The sequence below is a fragment of the Octopus sinensis genome, linkage group LG4 (assembly GCF_006345805.1).
Source record: "Octopus sinensis linkage group LG4, ASM634580v1, whole genome shotgun sequence".
NCBI lineage: Eukaryota > Metazoa > Mollusca > Cephalopoda > Octopoda > Octopodidae > Octopus > Octopus sinensis.
In genome coordinates this window covers 125,337,370-125,357,093 of record NC_043000.1, presented here as the reverse complement: position 1 = coordinate 125,357,093, position 19,724 = coordinate 125,337,370, and the positions used below count along the sequence as shown (strand labels likewise).

The 19,724-nt window shown below is 35.4% G+C and overlaps 1 protein-coding gene and 1 long non-coding RNA gene across 20 annotated transcripts in view; one reads left to right on the top strand and one right to left on the bottom strand.

Annotated features, from left to right (window-relative positions):
- Nucleotides 1-8,934, bottom strand: part of LOC115211116 (kinesin-like protein KIF13B) — a 772,943-nt gene extending 764,009 nt beyond the window's left edge. For 11 of the 19 annotated variants that reach the window (XM_036502444.1, XM_036502450.1, XM_036502454.1 and 8 more), the window contains exon 1: nucleotides 8,648-8,933. In XM_036502444.1, the coding sequence (XP_036358337.1) occupies nucleotides 8,648-8,702 (55 nt within the window). In that variant the 5' untranslated portion in view covers nucleotides 8,703-8,933. Of the gene's footprint in view, nucleotides 1-8,647 lie in introns of all 19 variants that reach the window. The other 8 variants (XM_036502438.1, XM_036502452.1, XM_036502447.1 and 5 more) reach the window with 3 other exon arrangements.
- LOC118763113 overlaps nucleotides 1-19,724 on the top strand; it is a 285,588-nt gene that overhangs the window by 226,690 nt on the left and 39,174 nt on the right. The window lies entirely within an intron of this gene.

Sequence of the window (19,724 nt, the reverse complement as noted above, 5' to 3'; positions counted from 1 at the left end):
AAAACATTTTTTTAAATTTATAAATAAAGCATATCTTTTACCTAGATACTTTTTAATGACAAAATTCCTGATAGCATGTTGATGTATGCTCTTTGAAATCCACTGAGTTAGTAGATTGCAAGGAAAAAAAAAAAAAAAAACAATTGCAATAGCTTAGCTTTCCTTAGTTTCCAAATAATTATTTTACATTCCTTAACACAACTGCAACCTTGAAGTAGCATTAAATTCAAGACCTGACAACTAGTTGCATTTAAAATGAATTATTCGCAAACAAACAAAAGGTAATTCAGAATATTTAAAAATATTACATTATAGATTTACAATACATCAATATATTTTCAGCTGTATCATCACACAAGACTGGTGCACAGTTGAAATGCCAAATTTAGAAATTCCAGTTCTGAGTAAAAGTTAGAGTTATATGAAGGTTACTGCAATCAATTTCTGGGCAATGACCTGAGAACAGTGTACACTAAAATACGTCATTGATACTATCAGCTTCATAAAAATAAAACACCAAGATTTGATAATATTCCTCAAAAGGAAATATTCCACAAGTTTTCTATTTATCTTCTGCATTGTCCTCTAAACAGGATGATTAAACATTTCTACTCAATACAGTGAGCCATAGCAACTGATGTAAACTATTGTTTGTTAGGTTAGCAGTGACAAGGTTCCATCAAAGCTGATTGAATACTCAAGTAGATGGCACAAAACAACTGAATCCATATGAGAGTTAAGTGAGGTAACTAGTGTAAATCACACAGAATGAATAACCAAAGAAATAACTGTTGTTAATGATGAATATTTTATCTCAGTTGTCAAAGGAATTTAATATAATTCATCGCAAATTTAGATAGGAAGCTAGAAAAATTTCACAATAGTTTTTTTTCTTTCATCAGAGACTTTTTTTTTCACTTTTCCATGGCTAACAAGTTCTTTCCAATCACATAGTTTTAAGTTCAAGTCTACTACAATAGATCAAAGCTGGCCAAAGCCCTGAGTGAATTTGATAGGTGGGACCTGAAAAAAAATTTATATATATAAATGGGGAGGGGGGTGTCAGTGTTTGCTTGTGTTGACATTGAGCAATAATGGTTAATGAGTAAATGTCATACAAGTGTTGTCATTGGTTTCCCATCTTCTGTGACATGTCCAGAGATGGAGGGAAATTACCTTGCTTGGGAGCAGATGAGGGTTGGCAACAGGAAGGGGCATTTGATCAGAGAAAATTCATCTCAACGAATTCTGCCTGGTCCATGAAGGCATGGAAAAGTGGACATTAAAATGATGTATGATAGATGCAACTACAATATATCAAGGACCATAAACAATAAAATACAAGCCTGGTAAGTAGAATCTTAAATTTCTATTCTGTCAGAGCCATCTTAACCTATATCACAAATGATATTTCTCAACTGGGGTTCTATGCAAGATTTTGTTGAAATTCATGAGCAACTAATTGAATATAGTTTTACAATACACAAAATATTTTTTGCTTTTATGATGATTCCTCTAATATTTATAAAAATTACAGTAAGATTCACACACACACACACACACACACACACACACACACACACACACACACACACACACACACACACACACACACACACACACACACACACACACACACACACACACAAAATGACTACAAAAGTCCAAGAGAGTAAAAAAGGAACCAAAAGGGTCCATAGGCAAAAAAATGGTTGAGAACCACAGCTCCACCTAAAAATCACAGACTATATGCTTCAAGCCTACCTGGAGAAGGCAATTGTTAACATTACAGTGAAGAATGTCAAAACATATACTATTCTGAAAAACAAAAAACAAAAAAATCCTTAAATAGCCTCATATTTCATATCTGTAAAGATTTCAGGAGAACCAATATCGTTTTTAAATTCATTATTAAAATCTCCAATAACAATTTTATTTTGACCATATATTTACAGATATCATCTAGGCTGGCACAAATTATAGGATTTTTTTTTTAAATCTGATCAAGCAAACCCATATAAAATATTGATTTAGTAATACTGTTTTCACCTCAATTCAAATCAATATTTATAAAAAGGAAAAGAGGGGAAGGGCTACTCCCCATCCCCAGTTGCATGGCTATATTTCCCTTTTAATACAATTAAAAAAATGAACTGTACCAAAACAGTGCAGATTGTTAACCATCTTAATACAAACCTACCTGAGATTTTAAATTAAAAATTTCCATAATACAACAAGCAAAGTAGCTAGTTAGTAAATCTCTATAAGAGGTGAAAGTTGTAACTATACTGAGAAGTAATGCTTGTCACCACTTCAACATGGTCGCTCCATATAAACCAATGTTACAACCATATTTTAATACCAAGGGGATGCCTCCTCTAGCTGGTTATTGATGTAATCTGCACCTGATATATATTACAAAGCAGGGAAGCATTGCTAGAAGATGGTAGGAGTCTGCCCCCACCTGCTTGCAATAAATATTGGGGTGCAGATTTCATCAAATAACCAGCAGGAGGCGTCCTCCTGGGGTTAAAATGATAGTAACATCAGTTCATACGGAACCACCATGTTGAAGTGGTGACAAACATTACCTTCCATAATTTTCTTTGAAAGCCATTTTTATTCCAATACCAGTTTAACTTCATCACCATCCTCCAACTCTTGTTTTCCATACTGGTATGGGTGAACAGTTTGACAGGATCCAGTGAGCTGCACTGAGTTTTAATGAGCTTCACATAAAGAAGAAAAAAAGTCTGCAAACAAGACATGATGCCCAACCAGTCTAAGGTAACAGTTAATCCAAAGAAGAACTGACACAAACCCCAAAGACTCATCTCCAACCCATGTCAGAAAAGTTAAGTAGAACACAGAAGGAATGAATGATGTTTATGTTCTTCCAAATGCTGGATTGTTTCTGAAATGAATTGGAAGATTCCCATAAAAATATGGTCATACAAGAGTTGAAATGTCTCCAAAGGAAGAAAGTAAATGAATTTATTTCAATAAGTTTACTTCTCAATAACCAGTTGAGATAGTAGGTGCTTATCACTTGCAAGGTCTTCAGAATCTGGTAATAAAAGAAACCATTACAGGATGAAGAAAGCCAGCAAAGAAATTAAGATTGTTGCCAGAATGTGATAAAACCCTATCCAAAGATCCTGTCTTCAGTACTAATGAGGATTTCTAACTTTCGGACAAGATCACAAAGAGGTATGGTTTATAGTGAACCCATTCTTCAACAGGTGCAGAATACAAGGCAAAAACTCACAGCAAAATGGAATTTTCTTTCACTTCAATACTTTTCCAGTATTAATAATAAAGGTCTTTCTTTTAGTAGGTATTTGTTGGTCTCATGAGACCATGGATCTGCACCTGAAGAAATATCAGATGCTGATAGTGATGCAGCATCTGCCGTGGCTATCTCACATACACCAACTGCAATTGAAGGAGGCCTCTGCTGGCATTACTGATTTTCTCTTAATAAAGGTTTAACCCTTTTGTTACTAACCTGGCCAAAACCAGCTCTGGCTCTGTAGTACAAATGTCTAGTTTTCATAAGTTTTGAATTAGAATATTCCACCAAGCCTTAGTCACAACTTACGTTCCTAACACTAGCTTAATGATAACTAAGTTATTTTACTAAATTCTTTGTTATATTTAAAATAATTGAAAGAAACACAGAGCATCTCAAAATAAATACAGTGACAAAAGGGTTTAAAATATAATAAAACTAACATCAGACACTCTAGAATACTCTGTGTCTAATAACAATGGAAGTTTGAGGTTTAACCCTTTAGTATTAAAGCCATCCATATCTGGCTGGTTTAAAGTTTAATATTGTTTAAAGTTTAAACTGGCCTAATCTGGCCTCTCATATGAACCCTACAATATCATTCTAAAGAGTAACAGTTACTTCATCAAAATCTCAAAGCTACAAGAGAATGTATGATTAACTCAAATAGGGATGAATAAGCATTACTTTTGACAGAATAAATGTGAATGCAAAAGGGTTAATATATTTTACAAGTTTTTTCCATGGTACCTCATCACATTCAACCTGCTGTAAAGGACATAAAAAATCATTACAACAAAGTTTAAGAATGGAGATCAACAATACAACATTACATCTTGAATGTGATCTGTCAAGCATGGTAAGATGAAATGCAAAAATCAACCCCAGTAAGATGGAACAGAAATATTTTTTATCTATAGATATGATAATTCTGCCATTCACCATCAAAGAGATGGTAATAGCAAGCATAAACATTGCACAGGAATGAAAGAAAATATCACATCATCTGTGAAGTTCACAATGATCTACACTTGAACCTTTTAGTAATATTTAAACTTGGTCAAATATCCCTTTTTTTTTTCCCTGGTATTACATTTAACTCAGATTAAGTCATCTATCAAACATCAAATACAGTTTTTTTAATACCCATTTCCCCAGGTTGACATGGTTGTCATATTCATAGCCAAAAGTAGTTTTTACACAGGTGATTAGAAAGAACTTTGTAAGAGATGCAACTACCTCCATTAAGAACTGAGAACCTGCGAAAGAGGGAGGCCTTTACGTGAACATTCGACCCGCTAGAAATAGCAGCTAAATCTCAATGAAATTGCCATATTGAAAACGTAGGGACACACTGGATAATGTAGTCCTAACATATGCAATGCCTAAACGCAGAGTCGTCATGGTTGGCATAGCTTTAATTATAAGTCGGCTCATTCAGGACGACCTAGGGCTAAACAATAACACTAACTCGTAAATCATGCTAGTCTTTTTTATGTTCAAATATTATTCACATACATCATCTTATCTCTAATATTACTTGAAGCAAGGTTGGGCTGCTTTATCAACCACCTACCTTGTCGTGGCCCTCAATCATAAACCTGAACCATCTATTTATAAATGAAATCGCTTTAAAATAGGAGTGTCTTAACTATACGACTCTTTAGGCCGAATATTCACTCACCTTTTGTATAAGTACCAAAAGCTGAATTTTTATATAAAAGCAAAAACCACTACCTTTTTAAATTTTATTTCACAACAATACACACATTAATTGCATGATAACCGTACTTGAACATCTCAGATGAAATCTTCTGTCCAATGTCAACATACAAAGAAATATATTAATTTATCCCAGGATCAATTGATTGGGTCAATAACATTTATCTTAGTAATAGGTCATTAATACTTGCCTCGAATTAAATAGCCAGACTACGGACAGATTATATATATATATATATATATATTATATATATATATATATTATTCATTCCATCTTGATTAGAAATCAACACAAACTTATATCTACTCTTGCTTATGTTAGTAATTTTAAAGATTCTTGATTATATAATTTTTCCGTACTAGTTCATTGAAAGTACTACATGATACTAAATATCCAGTTTTACCCATGTAACAGCTTTCATACAATGCCAGTTAGATCGAACACATGTACGATTAAAATGAATATGCATCATATCTATTGAATTTGTGCCCTATACTCTGTGATATAGAACTAATGATGTCTAATGATTCTTCGAAAATGTTAATAGAAAGAATAGCGACGATTTTAAAGATTTTAAAGAAATGTTGAACAGAGGCGAAGTCGCGGTTTCAATTCTCGATTTCAGTAATTTCTTGTCGGTCACATCAAATACACTACAGAAGGGCATGAACATCGCACAATACCAATTACAATACATCTAACACTGTGTTCGTATGTCAAAACTCCATGTTACATAGATATGGATGAAAATAAAATATGCATAAATAAATAAATTTAGCATGTATAGTAAAGATCGATCAATTAGTGAACAAGTACATTGTATATTCGTTACTAATGTACTTTATTTTTTCGGGCGTGCCTTTCGGGCACTTTTTAGTCTTCTGCTTTATTTCAGACGCATATTTCTTAGATTAAACTAAATTACACTTAGTCATATTGATGATAGAGTAACCGATAAAGAATAGATTTTTGTTGTTGTTGTTTTATACATATATACATATATATATACAAAATCAATAGAAATTTACCAATAATCATCTAAGTCACGAGAATTTTTTTTTAATTGAAACTATATAAATAAAAATTATTAGTGTAGCATCGGTCGCCTTGCAGTGAAAGCAAGTTTGTTTCTTTAAATGTATTTGCGCCGCTTCTTTATTTTACATATAAATAACGTGGCAAGTATATAAAAGCTTTAATATTAAAATGTTTTTTTTTTAAAGCTATTCATTATGACACCCGTAAAGTACAAATTGGGAGTGGGTGCTTCTAATTAAAATTTAAATAAATGCATTTACTACAACAAGTGGTTACTACATTCGCTGTAGATCCTTTCGCATTAACGGGTAATTGAACCCAACAGACCGGATTACAAATATACCTGGTCAAACTAAAAAAATTAAAACGAATAACAAAAAAGATCTAAAATCAGTCTTATTCTTTAAAATTAACCTAATTATTCTTGCTTATCAAAACCAAGACTTTATGTATGCTTTTCTTATAACTTAGGGATGGGCGAGAAAAAAAAAAACTCGTTTTAGTCTCTTTTTGTTTTTAGAACGACAAAAAAAAAACTGAAATAAATGAAAAGAATACAACAGATAAAACAAAACTAATTCGTCATATCAGTCTAGAAATACATTAGATAGACAATGTTCACTCGAATATTGAAAATCAAAACTGCCGAGATAAAATTACGACAGCTAAAAATCGAAGAAAGTGACATCGATCACCGGTTCGAATGAAAAAGTACGTGCGACGACTGCACAGGTAGGTAGGCAGGCATGACGTCGGTGTAGTATTCAAGGTTGTAGGTGGCGGAATACAGCAACTAGTTAGCGGTTTATTTGACAGACTGCGCTTTAAAGTTAGCCATCATAAAGGAAAACATTAAATTACTATGGCTTCATGTTCGATGTTTGACTTTAGGTTTTATTCGAAGTACGTAGGTGAAAGAGATATTCTCAAGTATAAGGTGGGAAAATATTCATCCACGTGTGTGTATTCCAATCCATGAAAGAAATAATGGTGATGTGTATGATCAAACAAGGCGCGCGTATATCGATAAGTGCACACGCATACGCGCACTTTCCGTCTCTACACAACTGGTTCAGTACCAGTTTGTAGGGAGAATCGATAATGATGTATAAATCTAATTTAAACAAAACCAAGATAGATATGAAGGAAAATAAACAGTGGCGTACGATTCTCCAGAAACCGTTAAAAACACTTCATCTATCATTTATTTCTCAATAACACCAGATTAGCTACAGGTGAATGACCGCTTTTAACAAATATATTTTTAGAAAATTAACTAACTGTAAATTTTAAAATACGACTAATTCATACTAAAAGAAGCTCGGCTAACTGGGTTGACTTTATTAATTGTATTGACTTCCAAACAGAAAGGGACAATAGGTGGAAAGTGCGCCTGTTTGAATTTACCTGTAGAACGAGTGTGGTCGCACACACCAGACGACAGAACAACAAGTGGACTTCATTGAAGAAAAATAGCATACGTTTTGAATTATTTACTGCACTATATCTGCACTGAAGATATCATGTTCTATCAATCATAATAACTGTGCAGTTTCGAATGAGGTCTCGTTTTAATACACTTCAAAAATTCAGAAAGGTACTTTTGATCAATTCATAAGGTTAATAATATAGTGACGAGAACTTAATGAAATACACATTTCATTGATAATTTTCATGAATAAAGGTACATTTCACACAATACATCATTGTATTAAGAGTATTTATAGACTAGTGTTAAAAATGCAAGACGTAAATAGAATTTATAAAAGGGGGTGGAACCTGTCATAGTACGTACGCACTATACTGGACATCTGTTGGAATTACACAGTAACAACCATAAAAATACGAGTCGCAGAATGCAACAAATGGCAAATGCTTGCTATCATATAGCTAGAGATGCGTTCAATATTTCTATAAAATACCTAGAGGGTGGGTTGTTTTATCTGTTGTCTCAGAAAGACAACACACAGTAGCTTAAAATGCACATAGTAGTCGATATTTAATAGCGAAGCGACTGGACGGCCTTCTAGGGAAAAGAAGAAAAAGAAATTGACACAACGATAAATCGATATGTAGAGTTCAGAGAGTAACATTTCGAAATATCCACGGTGATAGAAATTTGGTGTGTTGAATATATGTATTAAAGCTGTTTATTATAACACATGTTAAATAGACGATACCGAAAGGGGGTGGAGAAGAAAAAAAAATAACATTTTACAAAGATAAACATAACGATGAAAAGACACACACACACATCTATATACATGTATTTTATATATGTAATTACGGTTTCTGAGTAACTGTAAAGTATGTTTATCTTTATTTTGTTTTAATGGGATAGAATCACGAGAAAAAGGAATTTGTATGAGCATACTATGTCCCAAATAAATTCATCTCTATCTCCGATATTTTTGAATGAAGGTTAGAAGCAGAATCGTAACCGCAGTAAGTAACAGTTGTAGCCGGGGTAAAATACACGCAATTAGAAGAAAAAAATAGCCACAATGGAAATAAATAGAGATAATATAACTGACTTCTTTTACTACTCTTGTCAGATATCTCTGTAGTGAATAAATTTGTCTAAAAACACTCACCTCGTCTATTCATAGGTCTTACACGCACTGCGACTTTGACTTTGTCTGTTGCCATTTTCGCTCTCAATTAGCAGTTATAAATGAAAGTTTTCTAAATGAAACGTCAAATTAGATCCATAAAAATAAGATGTAGTCCATAAATTGTGCTTGTCGTCTCCGTCATGGCACAAAATAAGCTAGTAATCCCAAGCCATGCACTTTATCTGCTCGCGATGCAATGTCTGCTATATCTCCGCGACGCCATGTTGCTTAGAAATACGACATCCGGGCACTCAATGAGTCATTGGTTGAATTTATAAATTATTTATTCGCTTCGATTCATTTGTCTGGTGTCATGCAATCGGGATGGAAAGAAAAACTAAAATCGAATTAAAGTCGCAGTTTACTTTGCATATAGACATGGGAGAATGTAAATATATTAAAACATATACATATATTCATTCATATGTTTGCGGGGGAAATGAGGGAAGGTGTAAAATATTAACACAAATATTGTCTACCGTAAGGAAGCGAAGTATACAATGTTTCATATTAATATACAGGAATTCAGACAGCAGTATTCGAAATTCATTCATTTTAGTTTTCCTGTACAAATGGAAAGTGAGTTGTATATATAACTGTTAAAATATGTTTCTATTAACTACTCTTAAATATATTTAGGAAATAAAAATACATACTCTATTCTTGGCAATCAACTTTTTATTGCCGTATAACACAATTTCCTAACTTTACTTTCAGTTAAATATGTTTCTTCATGTCTGAAGAAACAGTTTACAACATTGTACATTAATAATAAAATTATTTTTTTAACATCTCTGATACGGGATACCCACTTAACGAACTAAACATCAAAAGATGGTGACTAGTCTTCCGAATGTTAAAGCTTTTCTAAATCTCACTGGAATATATTTATGAATATACAGACAACACTTTCTCCCAATGCGGAGTTTCGGGAAGTTTTGCCATGCCTTAGAATGAAGGGCTTCAATTCAATCTTAGATTAGATGGGTATATCTTCAGCCCAATCCTCTGATATTTATCTATGTACTTGATGGTATTTCATTGACTACAGAATTTTTTTCTATTATCATGTTCGGAACAACCTTATCATCAATCTATCTCCATAAATAGTTTGATGGTTTTTCAAACTAGGAACTTGTCTGAGCTCTCGGAACAGATATTTCTAAAGCTGGATGCTTTTTTTTTTGGGGAATTTAAAAATTTTTTTTTTTAATTCGATCAGTTTAAACTAAGAAAATAAAATAACAAGCTTGGAGGAGTTTTTACCGATCAGTATCTGAACTATAACGAAAAGAAATGGAATTAAAGAGAACCATTTCCTAAATCAACAATGCCGATCTGTACTTTTTTTTTTATCAATAAGCTAATAAATTCTATGGTTGTGTAGTCCTAGTCACCCTTGATCGAACCATCCTATCATCAAACGCCTCCCTGCAGTTATCATTCAGTCCTTTGCTTTTCCTTTTCTCTTCTTTTTTTTTTTTTTTGTTTATAATCTATCTAGGACTGCACTGTCCGATGTGAACTTCTCATTTTAAAGACTATAACGAGTGATATGAGGAAAATTTGGCTTCTTTTTCTACCAGGTCGAGAAACAGATATAACAGCTTCCCTGTTATATCATTAAACGCATCGGTATGACCCACAGGCCATTCACATTGCTTCATTCTAAGATCATATTCTATCCTATAACATGTGAATGGGATCGTTCCATCTAGTTTACCGCTCAACCAGATTTGGTAGCGATTGTAATACAACACTAGCTCTATCTTATCGACCAGACTATCAGATGTCCTTATACATTGCTGGTCACAATGCGCTACTGGTCTTCTCTTGGTTGCACCCTTCTCTTCCATTTGTGACCATTATGTCTTTTAGAGGTTGGGCTGAGCTGGCAGAAACGTTAGCACGCCGGGTGAAATACTTAGCGGTATTTCATCTGCCGCTACGTTCTGAGTTCAAATTCCACCGAGGTCGACTTTGCCTTTCATCCTTTACGGGTCGATTAAATAAGTACCAGTTACGCACTGGAGTCGATATAATCGACTTAATCCGTTTGTCTTCTCTGTGTTTAGCCCCTTGTCTGTCTTTACGTTCTGAGTTCAAATACCGCTGAGGTCGACTTTGCCTTCCATCCTTCCGAGGTCGATAAATTAAGTAACTGGGGTCGTTGTAATCGACTAATGACCTCCCACTAAATTTCAGCCCTTGTGCCTCTAGTAGAAAAGATTATTCAGATTAACAGTACAGTATGCAGTGAGAGAAACTTTACTTTAATTTCTTACAGGTCGGGCGACCTTGTAATCCAGCCGTTTCTATTTAGGGTATCACGACACCCTAGGGTGTTATGACAGTCGTTAAGGATGTCACGAGGTTTTAAATTTCAGTAACACATTTGATGAAAAAATGTCAGCAAAGGTGTCATGTAGAAGGAGATAGGGTGACATGAGTGACAGAAACATCAGAAATCACTGAAGCAGAAGATTCATTGTCTGTTCGAGGATTATTTTAATAAATCGTGGTGTAGCTTTTGAATTATACATTTGTTTAGCACTCGCACGCACAGACGCAGTCCTTTGAATTAAAGGTATTTCAGTTTCGTTGTAGAGGCAACAAACAGGTGGTTATATGTGTGTGTTGTGTTGTGTATTTATCATGCTGGGAAAGCGGTTGATGTTATTTAGGCACCTGTTAACCCTAGAATTGAAGACCTAGATTCAAAAATGTTCCAGCTCAGACCGTTCCATCTTAATTTTATACATAACACTCTGTAAAGTGGATGACATTAGGAAGTACATCTAACTGTAGTAAGAACAATGAACCCTTTCGTTACCAACCCGGCCAAAACCGGATCTGGCTCTGTAGTACAAATGTTTTGTTTTCATAAGTTTTGAATTAAAATCTTCCACCAAACCTGAGTCACAATTTATGTTCCTAACACTAGCTGAATGATAATTTTGTTATTTTACTAAATTCTTTGCTATATTTAAAAATGATTGAAAGAAACACAGAGCTTCTCAAAATAAATACAGTAACGAAAGGGAGTTGAGCTTGGCACAGACTTGTGACTTGCCAAAACCTGCTAAACTGTCAACCCATGCCAGCATGGAAGATAGATGTTAAAAATGATGATGATGATGATGACAGATACATTTAGAGTTACATTGTCCAATGTGTCCTTCCCTTATTAAGATGATTGAACAAGATTTGCTTAGGAGTTGGCTACTATTTCTACCTAGTTGAGCCATCAGATAGAGGCTCCCTCATTGGTTTGTGACAGACATGTTGGAGCATGGCCTGAGAAAGATTCTTTTCTACTCTAGGCACAAGGCCTGAAATTGTTTGTTTTTTTTTGGTGGGGGGGGCTAGTCGATTAGATCACCCTCAGTATGCCACTGGTACTTAATTTATCAACCCCGAAAGGATGAAAGACAAAGTTGACCTCAGCAAAATTTGAACTCAGAATGTAAAGACAGATGAAATACCACTAAGCCTTTCACCCTGCATGCTAACATTTCTTATTTCTTTACTGCCCACAAGGGGCTACACACAGAGGGGACAAACAAGGACAGACAAATGGATTAAGTCGATTATATCAACCCCAGTGCATAACTGGTACTTATTTAATCGACCCCGAAAGGATGAAAGGCAAAGTCGACCTCGGTGGAATTTCAACTCAGAACGTAGCGGCAGATGAAATACCTATTTCTTTACTACCCACAAGGGGCTAAACACAAAGGGGACAAACAAGGACAGACACATGGATTAAGTCGATTACATCAACCCCAGTGCGTAACTAGTACTTAGGTTATCGACCCCGAAAGAATAAAAAGCAAAGTCAACCTCGGCGGAATTTGAACTCAGAATGTAACGGCAGACGAAATACGGCTACGCATTTCGCCCGGCATGCTAACATTTCTGCCAGCTTGCCGCCTTTGGCCTAAGAAATATTAAACATCAAATTTTCCAAATAAGAAGAAGTGTATATGTAAAAACGAAAGTGAAGTATGTTGGAATAAAATGTGTATGGCAACACCAAGCAATGCGTTCAGCAAAAAGAAAAAGTATTTTAATGTTTAAAATTTGAATGTTGTTACATACTATAAAAAAAAGTATAACCAAAGTTTGATGATGTATAAATACTGTGAAATTTGAAAAAGATCAGTATGATGAAAAACCCTTTTATTACTGCATTTCTATTGAAATATATTTCTTAGCTTTCATTTTATTTTGAAAATAATGAAGAATTTAGTAGATACCATATTTGATGGCTTATAAAATACACTTTTTCTATAAAAAAAATCTCTCAAAAATATCACCCTGGCACCTATATGCAAAACTGGGCCTATTTTACATGCTTTAACATGTTAACCACCACAGCCTGTTACTGGAACTTACTGGTAACACCACATATTTTGTGCAGTCGCTTTGTCTACTCTTTAATTTCAAGATGTAATTTTTCTGCATTTTTACAAAATTTCATAATTAAACTTTAATATTAAGCACTCATGTTATTTAAATATCCTTCAAACTATGCCAAAGATACAGAATAAAATATTTTCTCAAATTATGAAAAGGTATAGTGGTACATATGGCTATAGTGGTACATATGGCAGTTGTGTGAAATTTGCGATGAACATCCAGTGATACATGTGGTAGTTAACACGCTAATCGCAAAAAAGTTTTTCCTGATTATGAGCTGCTGAAATTGTGGTGTGTTTAATATACCCATGTGTCTTTTATGCTATCAATTATGGTAACTTTGTCATAGTTAAGCTGATGTCTGAAACACAAACTAGCACAAAATTTTGATAGATATTTTGAATTTAAGTCACTTTAACCTTTTAGCATTTAAACCAACTATATCCAGCTCAAATATTCTACTTGTTTTATGCCTAAATGTGCCAGGTGTGACCTGACACACTCACCCTAAAATATCATTAAAAATATATACAAACACATCATTAAAATCTCAAAACTATGAGAAAATACATAATTAATTCAAAACAGTGTGAATGGATAAGTATTACAGTGATCCCTCGTTTATCACGGTAGATTGGTTCCGAGACCAGCCGCGATAACTGAATTTCCGCGAAGTAGGGACTCCATATTTACAGTATTTATTTAACATGTATTTAGACTTTTAAAACCCTCCCTGTACTGTTAACAACCTATCCATTACAGTAGTCTATTAATAACAAGGACAACTGTTAACCATAACACTTTAGATTTTAAAAAATAAAGATTGTTACTGTACTCAACATGAAAGAAGTTGAAGTAAAATTTGAATGATAATGGTGATGAATTTCCTGCGCAGTAGAAATGATGATGATGAAGCTGACGGCGGTACCTTTTCCTGGGGCACCTCTACCACTTCTTCCGAAGGTGCAACCATAGTAGTAGCAGCAAGAACTGGCTCTTTTTTGCGAGACTGCAAAGACATTGTGATAGAAAGTTCCTGCCACTGCTTCTTTTTCTGTTCAAAGAACATCTTATAGGGATTCGTGACTTCGTTGACATGACTTCATCGATATGACTTCGTTATTATTAATATTTTAATGGATTTAATGAAAAATTTTAGGTGTTCCTATATATATATTTTTTAAATCTGTGAAGTCATGAATCTATGATAGTTGAACCGCGAAGTAGTGAGGGATCACTGTACATTTAACAGAGTAGAATTAAAGGACTAAAACAAAATATTTGTCATCATAGAACCAGAGATAGCTTCAAGGCCCTTCATATTGAAAAGGTTAAAGTTCAGTTGTGTTGTACAAAAAGAAGGCTGTGTACATTTTATACAAGAGTTTGTCAAAGCAAGTGTTATACTGAAAAGAAAATTCCTGGCTAAAAATTTTTATTAAGTCACATGCAGGAAATTTGAGGGAACCATTGCTGACCAGTTTGGATGTAATCAACATCATGATAGCTCTGCTAAAAATGAATGCTGCTGCTGCTTGTTGCTGCCAAGTAGGCTAAGAATAGTCCCTATGCTCATTGCAAAAAAGCAGTTTGCATGAAAAACGGAAGTGGTTGATTATTTTTAGTCATGTAAAGTGCAAAATAGAACAGCATTTTTTTTATTTATTTATTTTTCAATATTTTAACACCTTGGAGAATATACCACAGCATTTTGTCCAATGTTCTGATGATTTTACCAATAATCCACCGATATTTTTTTGCATTATTTATGTGTGATGTAAATAAAGATAATGTCTTGAATGTGGTGGTGGCGGCGGCTGCAGTGGTGGCGGCGGCGGTGGTGGTGGTGGTGGTGACATTTAAGAATGTTATAAAGTTGTGTTTTTTTGTTATTTACTCATGATGTTGTTATTTAACCTCAGATCATGCTTGTTTCGGATCATTTGGATCAAGCATATACCAGATGCAACTATCAGTTGTTTTAATTCGGCCAACCCACCCCACTCCCCAAAACATGGTGTTTCTAGGATTATATTTTCAAAATGATAGGATAACATTTGAGGAAGATTTGGCTGCTATTTCCAGCAAGGGAAGAAACTCAGTAAAGCGAGGGTTCCCAGTTTGAGTTGCCTGTACTCCTTGGGGGTTCTAGATAGCATTTCAAAGAGTGTGACAATAAGGGATGAAAGCAGATCATCATCATCTTCATTGTCATTGTTGGTGTCATCGTTTAATGTTTTTTCCATGCTGGCGGCATGGGTGGAATGATTCAACAGGGACAGGAATATCAGAAGACTGCACCAAGGTTTTGTGTCTACTTTGGTATGGTTTCTATGGCTGGATGCCTTTCCTAATACCAACAACTTTACAGAGTGTATTGGGTGCTTTTCTTATGGCACCATCAACAGTGAGGTTACCATGAAACAAGACCCTCCAACTGGAAGGAGTAGTATTGAGGGACAGAAAAGGTGACTTGCATTAGAAGTGAAACATGGCTACCTCAGATGGAGAGGAAGAGAGGAGAGACAGAAGGTGGTGAAAATTAGACAGGGACGAGGAAGGGGCCAAACACTTAAGTCAAAGAAAGGTGTGTAGAGTGAAAGTGACTGGGAATTAGAGAGGGAGAGTTTATAAGATTGTAAGAGGAGAATGGAAGCTGAGAGGGGTTGCAATGAAAGGGAACTGGTAGAGGGAGGGGTTGCTAGGAGGATATGTTGTGGGGAAGGGATTTAATAGGGACAGGTGATGTGTATAGTGAAGTGGAAAGGAAGTGGAGAGAGTGAAAGAGAGAAAGCAGATCTTTTATTATAAACCTTTTATAGAATAAAAATATTAACTCTTAAAAATAATATTATTCTACTAATCACAAGAATTTTATTATTCTACATGTCACTGTACGTTGCTGTATTGATCAGACTATCAGAAGTTGTTACACATCACTGGTCACAATGTGCTTCCAAATTTATTTTCATTGCACCATTCTTTTCTATTTTGGCTCAGATCATTTAACTAAATCATCTTGTTATCATCATAGAGGCCTTCTGAGTGACCTTTTCTGACCTCCCAGGTACGACATTGCAACTGCACAGGTCCATCTATTGTCTGTGAACTTTGAAACATGTCCAAAGCAGTGGAACTTGTCCTTTCAGTATTCTGCAATCACAGCATTCACTCTGCTCCATTCTCAAATTATTTCATTTCAGATGTGCCCTCTCGGGGATATTCTTGACATGGATCTTTCCATGGCTTTTTGCATCACAACTAATCAATGTTCTTCCCTCTTCATCTCACTTACATATAAGCATGCAGGTAGGACGGTGCTATTGAAGAGTCTGGCACATTTGGTCTTGTCCAACTTTGATTTAAACACATCCTTTACTGAGGTAAACACTCCCCATTTTGCTCTTATTTTCTTCAAGATTTTCACCATCCATGTCTCAATATATATTTGCCGCATTCCCTAAGTAGACATATGCCTTTACCTCATTGATTTCATCACATTCCACTCTATTTGGTCTTTTGCTATCTTTTTAGACCACATGTAATTTGTTTTCAAGTGGTTTTTTTTTAAGGCCTGCAGCTGAACTATGGGTGTCCAGCTCTATCAGCTTGGTCTACAGCTGATCTATGGTTTAATTGATGAGTACAATGCCATCTGTTCCCGTCACCTGTCCAGTCAATGTTTCTGATGACTATTTTTTAAGGTATGTGGTGGAAACCTTTGGAGAGATACTAACTCCCTGTTTAGTGCACTTCCCTCTTACTGGTGGTAATAGCAGAGCCTTATCAGTGGTGCATCCAGAGTTCACATCCCTGAGCAGTTTGGTGAATTGCACCTCAACACCTTGCATTTCCAGAAATTTCAGCAATGCATTAATCTCAATATTATCGTTAATGAAAGCAATGCACAGAGAATGCTTGTATTCTTTTGCTCATTCTATATTAAAGTGAGAATGTGTATTCTTGTATTCTTTTGCTCATTCTATATTAAAGGGAATGTGTATTCTTGTATTATTTTGCTCATTCTATATTAAAGGGAATGTATATTCTTGTATGCTTTTGCTCATTCTATATTAAAGGGAATGTATATTCTTGTATTTTTTTGCTCATTCTATATTAAAGGGAATGTATATTCTTGTATTTTTTTGCTCATTCTATATTAAAGGGAATGTGTATTCTTGTATTCTTAAAGGGAATATGTAATCTATCACACAGTAGGTTATATGGAAACTTACTGGCTTCCTTGGCTGCTGATCCTTGTGATGTTTTGATCATCTGGTGAGTATGACCTTTGCAAATAGCTTATAGAGGTAAGAATGAAGGCATGTAGCTTAGTGGTTAGGGACATTTAGCTTATGATCATAAGGTCATGGGTTCAATTCCCAGCAGTGTTGTGTCCTTGAGCAAGACACTATATTTCACATTACTGAGTTGTACCCGTAATTCAATGGTCCAGCCTTGTCACATTCTGTATCACACTGACTGTCCCAGGGAGCTATGTTAAGGATATGCATGTCTGTGGAATACTCAACCACCAGCACATTAATTTCATAAGGCTGTTCTGTCCATCAGATCAACTGGAACTCTAATTGTCATAACTGACTGAATGCCAGTTATAAAGGTGAGACAACAGGTATATTGTTCAATAGTTTCTTCAGTTTTCTTTATCAACTGTCTTATGAAGAAAAGTGGCATTCAATTCTTTCCAGATTAAGAATTTTACCCTCCTTCAGATAGTGACTGAAGCAGAAAAAGAGAATTTTCCAAAGCTTGGTGTAGGCTTTAATGGCTCTTCTATCTCCCCTTTGTCTGTCATTGTTCTTCTGCCCCATCACCTATAAAAATGCCAGCTCTCTCTTGCATCATTTTAGACTTTTCCATTCCTCTGCAGCTTGCATCAACTTTTTCAGACCATGATTCTTGAATTCATTTTCTAGATGTTATCTTATTTCTTTACTGCCCACAAGGGGCTAAACATAGAGGGGACAAGCAAGGACAGACAAAGGGATTAAGTCAGTTACATCGACCCCAGTGCGTAACTGGTACTTATTTTATCGACCCTGAAAGGATGAAAGGTAAATTCGGCCTCGGCGGAATTTGAACTCAGAATGTAGCGGCAAACAAAATACCACTAATACCATTTCTGCCAGCTCGCTACCTTTTTTCTAGATATTATCTGATCACTTTGTAGAAAATGGCATGCTTGAGGTGATCTTTCATATTTTTCTGTTTCTTTACCATTTTCTTCATCTCCTCTGCGATTCTTCCATCAAGCCCCTGCTGGCTGGCAGTTCTCCCCTTCCACATTCAGCCTTTAATTTCTGGACCAGTTTTCATCAACCTTTTCAAGTTGACTCACCCTCTTGATAGCATCCTATAACCCTGCCACATTAAAAACTTTGATGCATTGATTCTTCATTGAGATGTGCAGTCTTCCCTCTGGTTTTATTGGTTGCTGTCTTTGCCAGAAGCAAGCAGTTATTGCTGCCAGTGTTGAATGATGTTACCACCAAGATGTTCTGTCATATGCACCATTTGTTGACGAGGATGTAGTCAATTTCATTTTCACACTGAGTGGTTGGGTTAATCTAGGTTCATCTCCTAGATTCCTTCCTGAATAGGCTGTTTCTATAGTAAAGTTTTCTTGCCTCTGCCATGGTAATCAAACGTTTTCTTCTTTCATTTCTCTCTCCTGATTCAAACTTTCCAACATATTTCTCTGCCAGCCTTCATTTTCCAATGTTTGTCTTGAAATCTCCCATCCCTATTGTTTAAGTGGTTTTGTGAGCTAATGCTTTCTCTAGCTCTTCATAGGATTCTTCCACTACCTTGTCTTCACTAGCATTTGTGGGCATATAGGTTTTGATGATCTTCGGGTTGGCATTTCCTTAAAGACAACTGTTTAGCACTGTGGAGAAGACAATTGTCAGGAAATGATTCTTGAAGCCCATTTTTTTGCATACAATGAACCCTGAACCACCTATTGCTCTTACACTTTCTGCTTTTGCCATCTCACATTTATTTATTTCCTTTGACATGTTTTATAAAGCCCTAGTAAATCACATTCTATCTTCATTTTCCCTCCATTAGCTGGGGCATTTCAGTTCTCTTTACCAAAGGCCTAAAGTTGTAGGTACACATGGCAAGGATTGTTGTCCAATTCCTAGGCAGCCAATGAGTACCTGAGATCCTAAGCAGCTTCTGGTTGCTCAGATTTTGCTCCACCATAATGGAGCAGTCCAACTGGCCTGCAGGTTACTGAGGCAAATTTTCTCGCACTGTTGTAACTTTCAAATGAAGCCACCCAGTTGGCTAAGCAGGCCGGTCATTTATTTAATACCTCTTTAGTTTAACTAGCTACCAACCTCAATTGAATAGATTATGTGCTTGCTTCAGCCAGACAGTCTTTCCATAGGATTAGCAGTCCACTACCATAGTTACCAAACCAACCATTGTCACTGTTGCACCACAATGAAGTACTGACTAGTGTGAATTGGAATTCAGTTTTCTTTTGTCAATGGAGACAAAAGTCTGGGAATTTCCCGAGTCTACAGACATGCCTGTGGATTACAATTAGCTAGAAAGTTCCATGTTTTGAGAAAGTCATGAATGAGAAGCAGGAACAAAGAAGTTA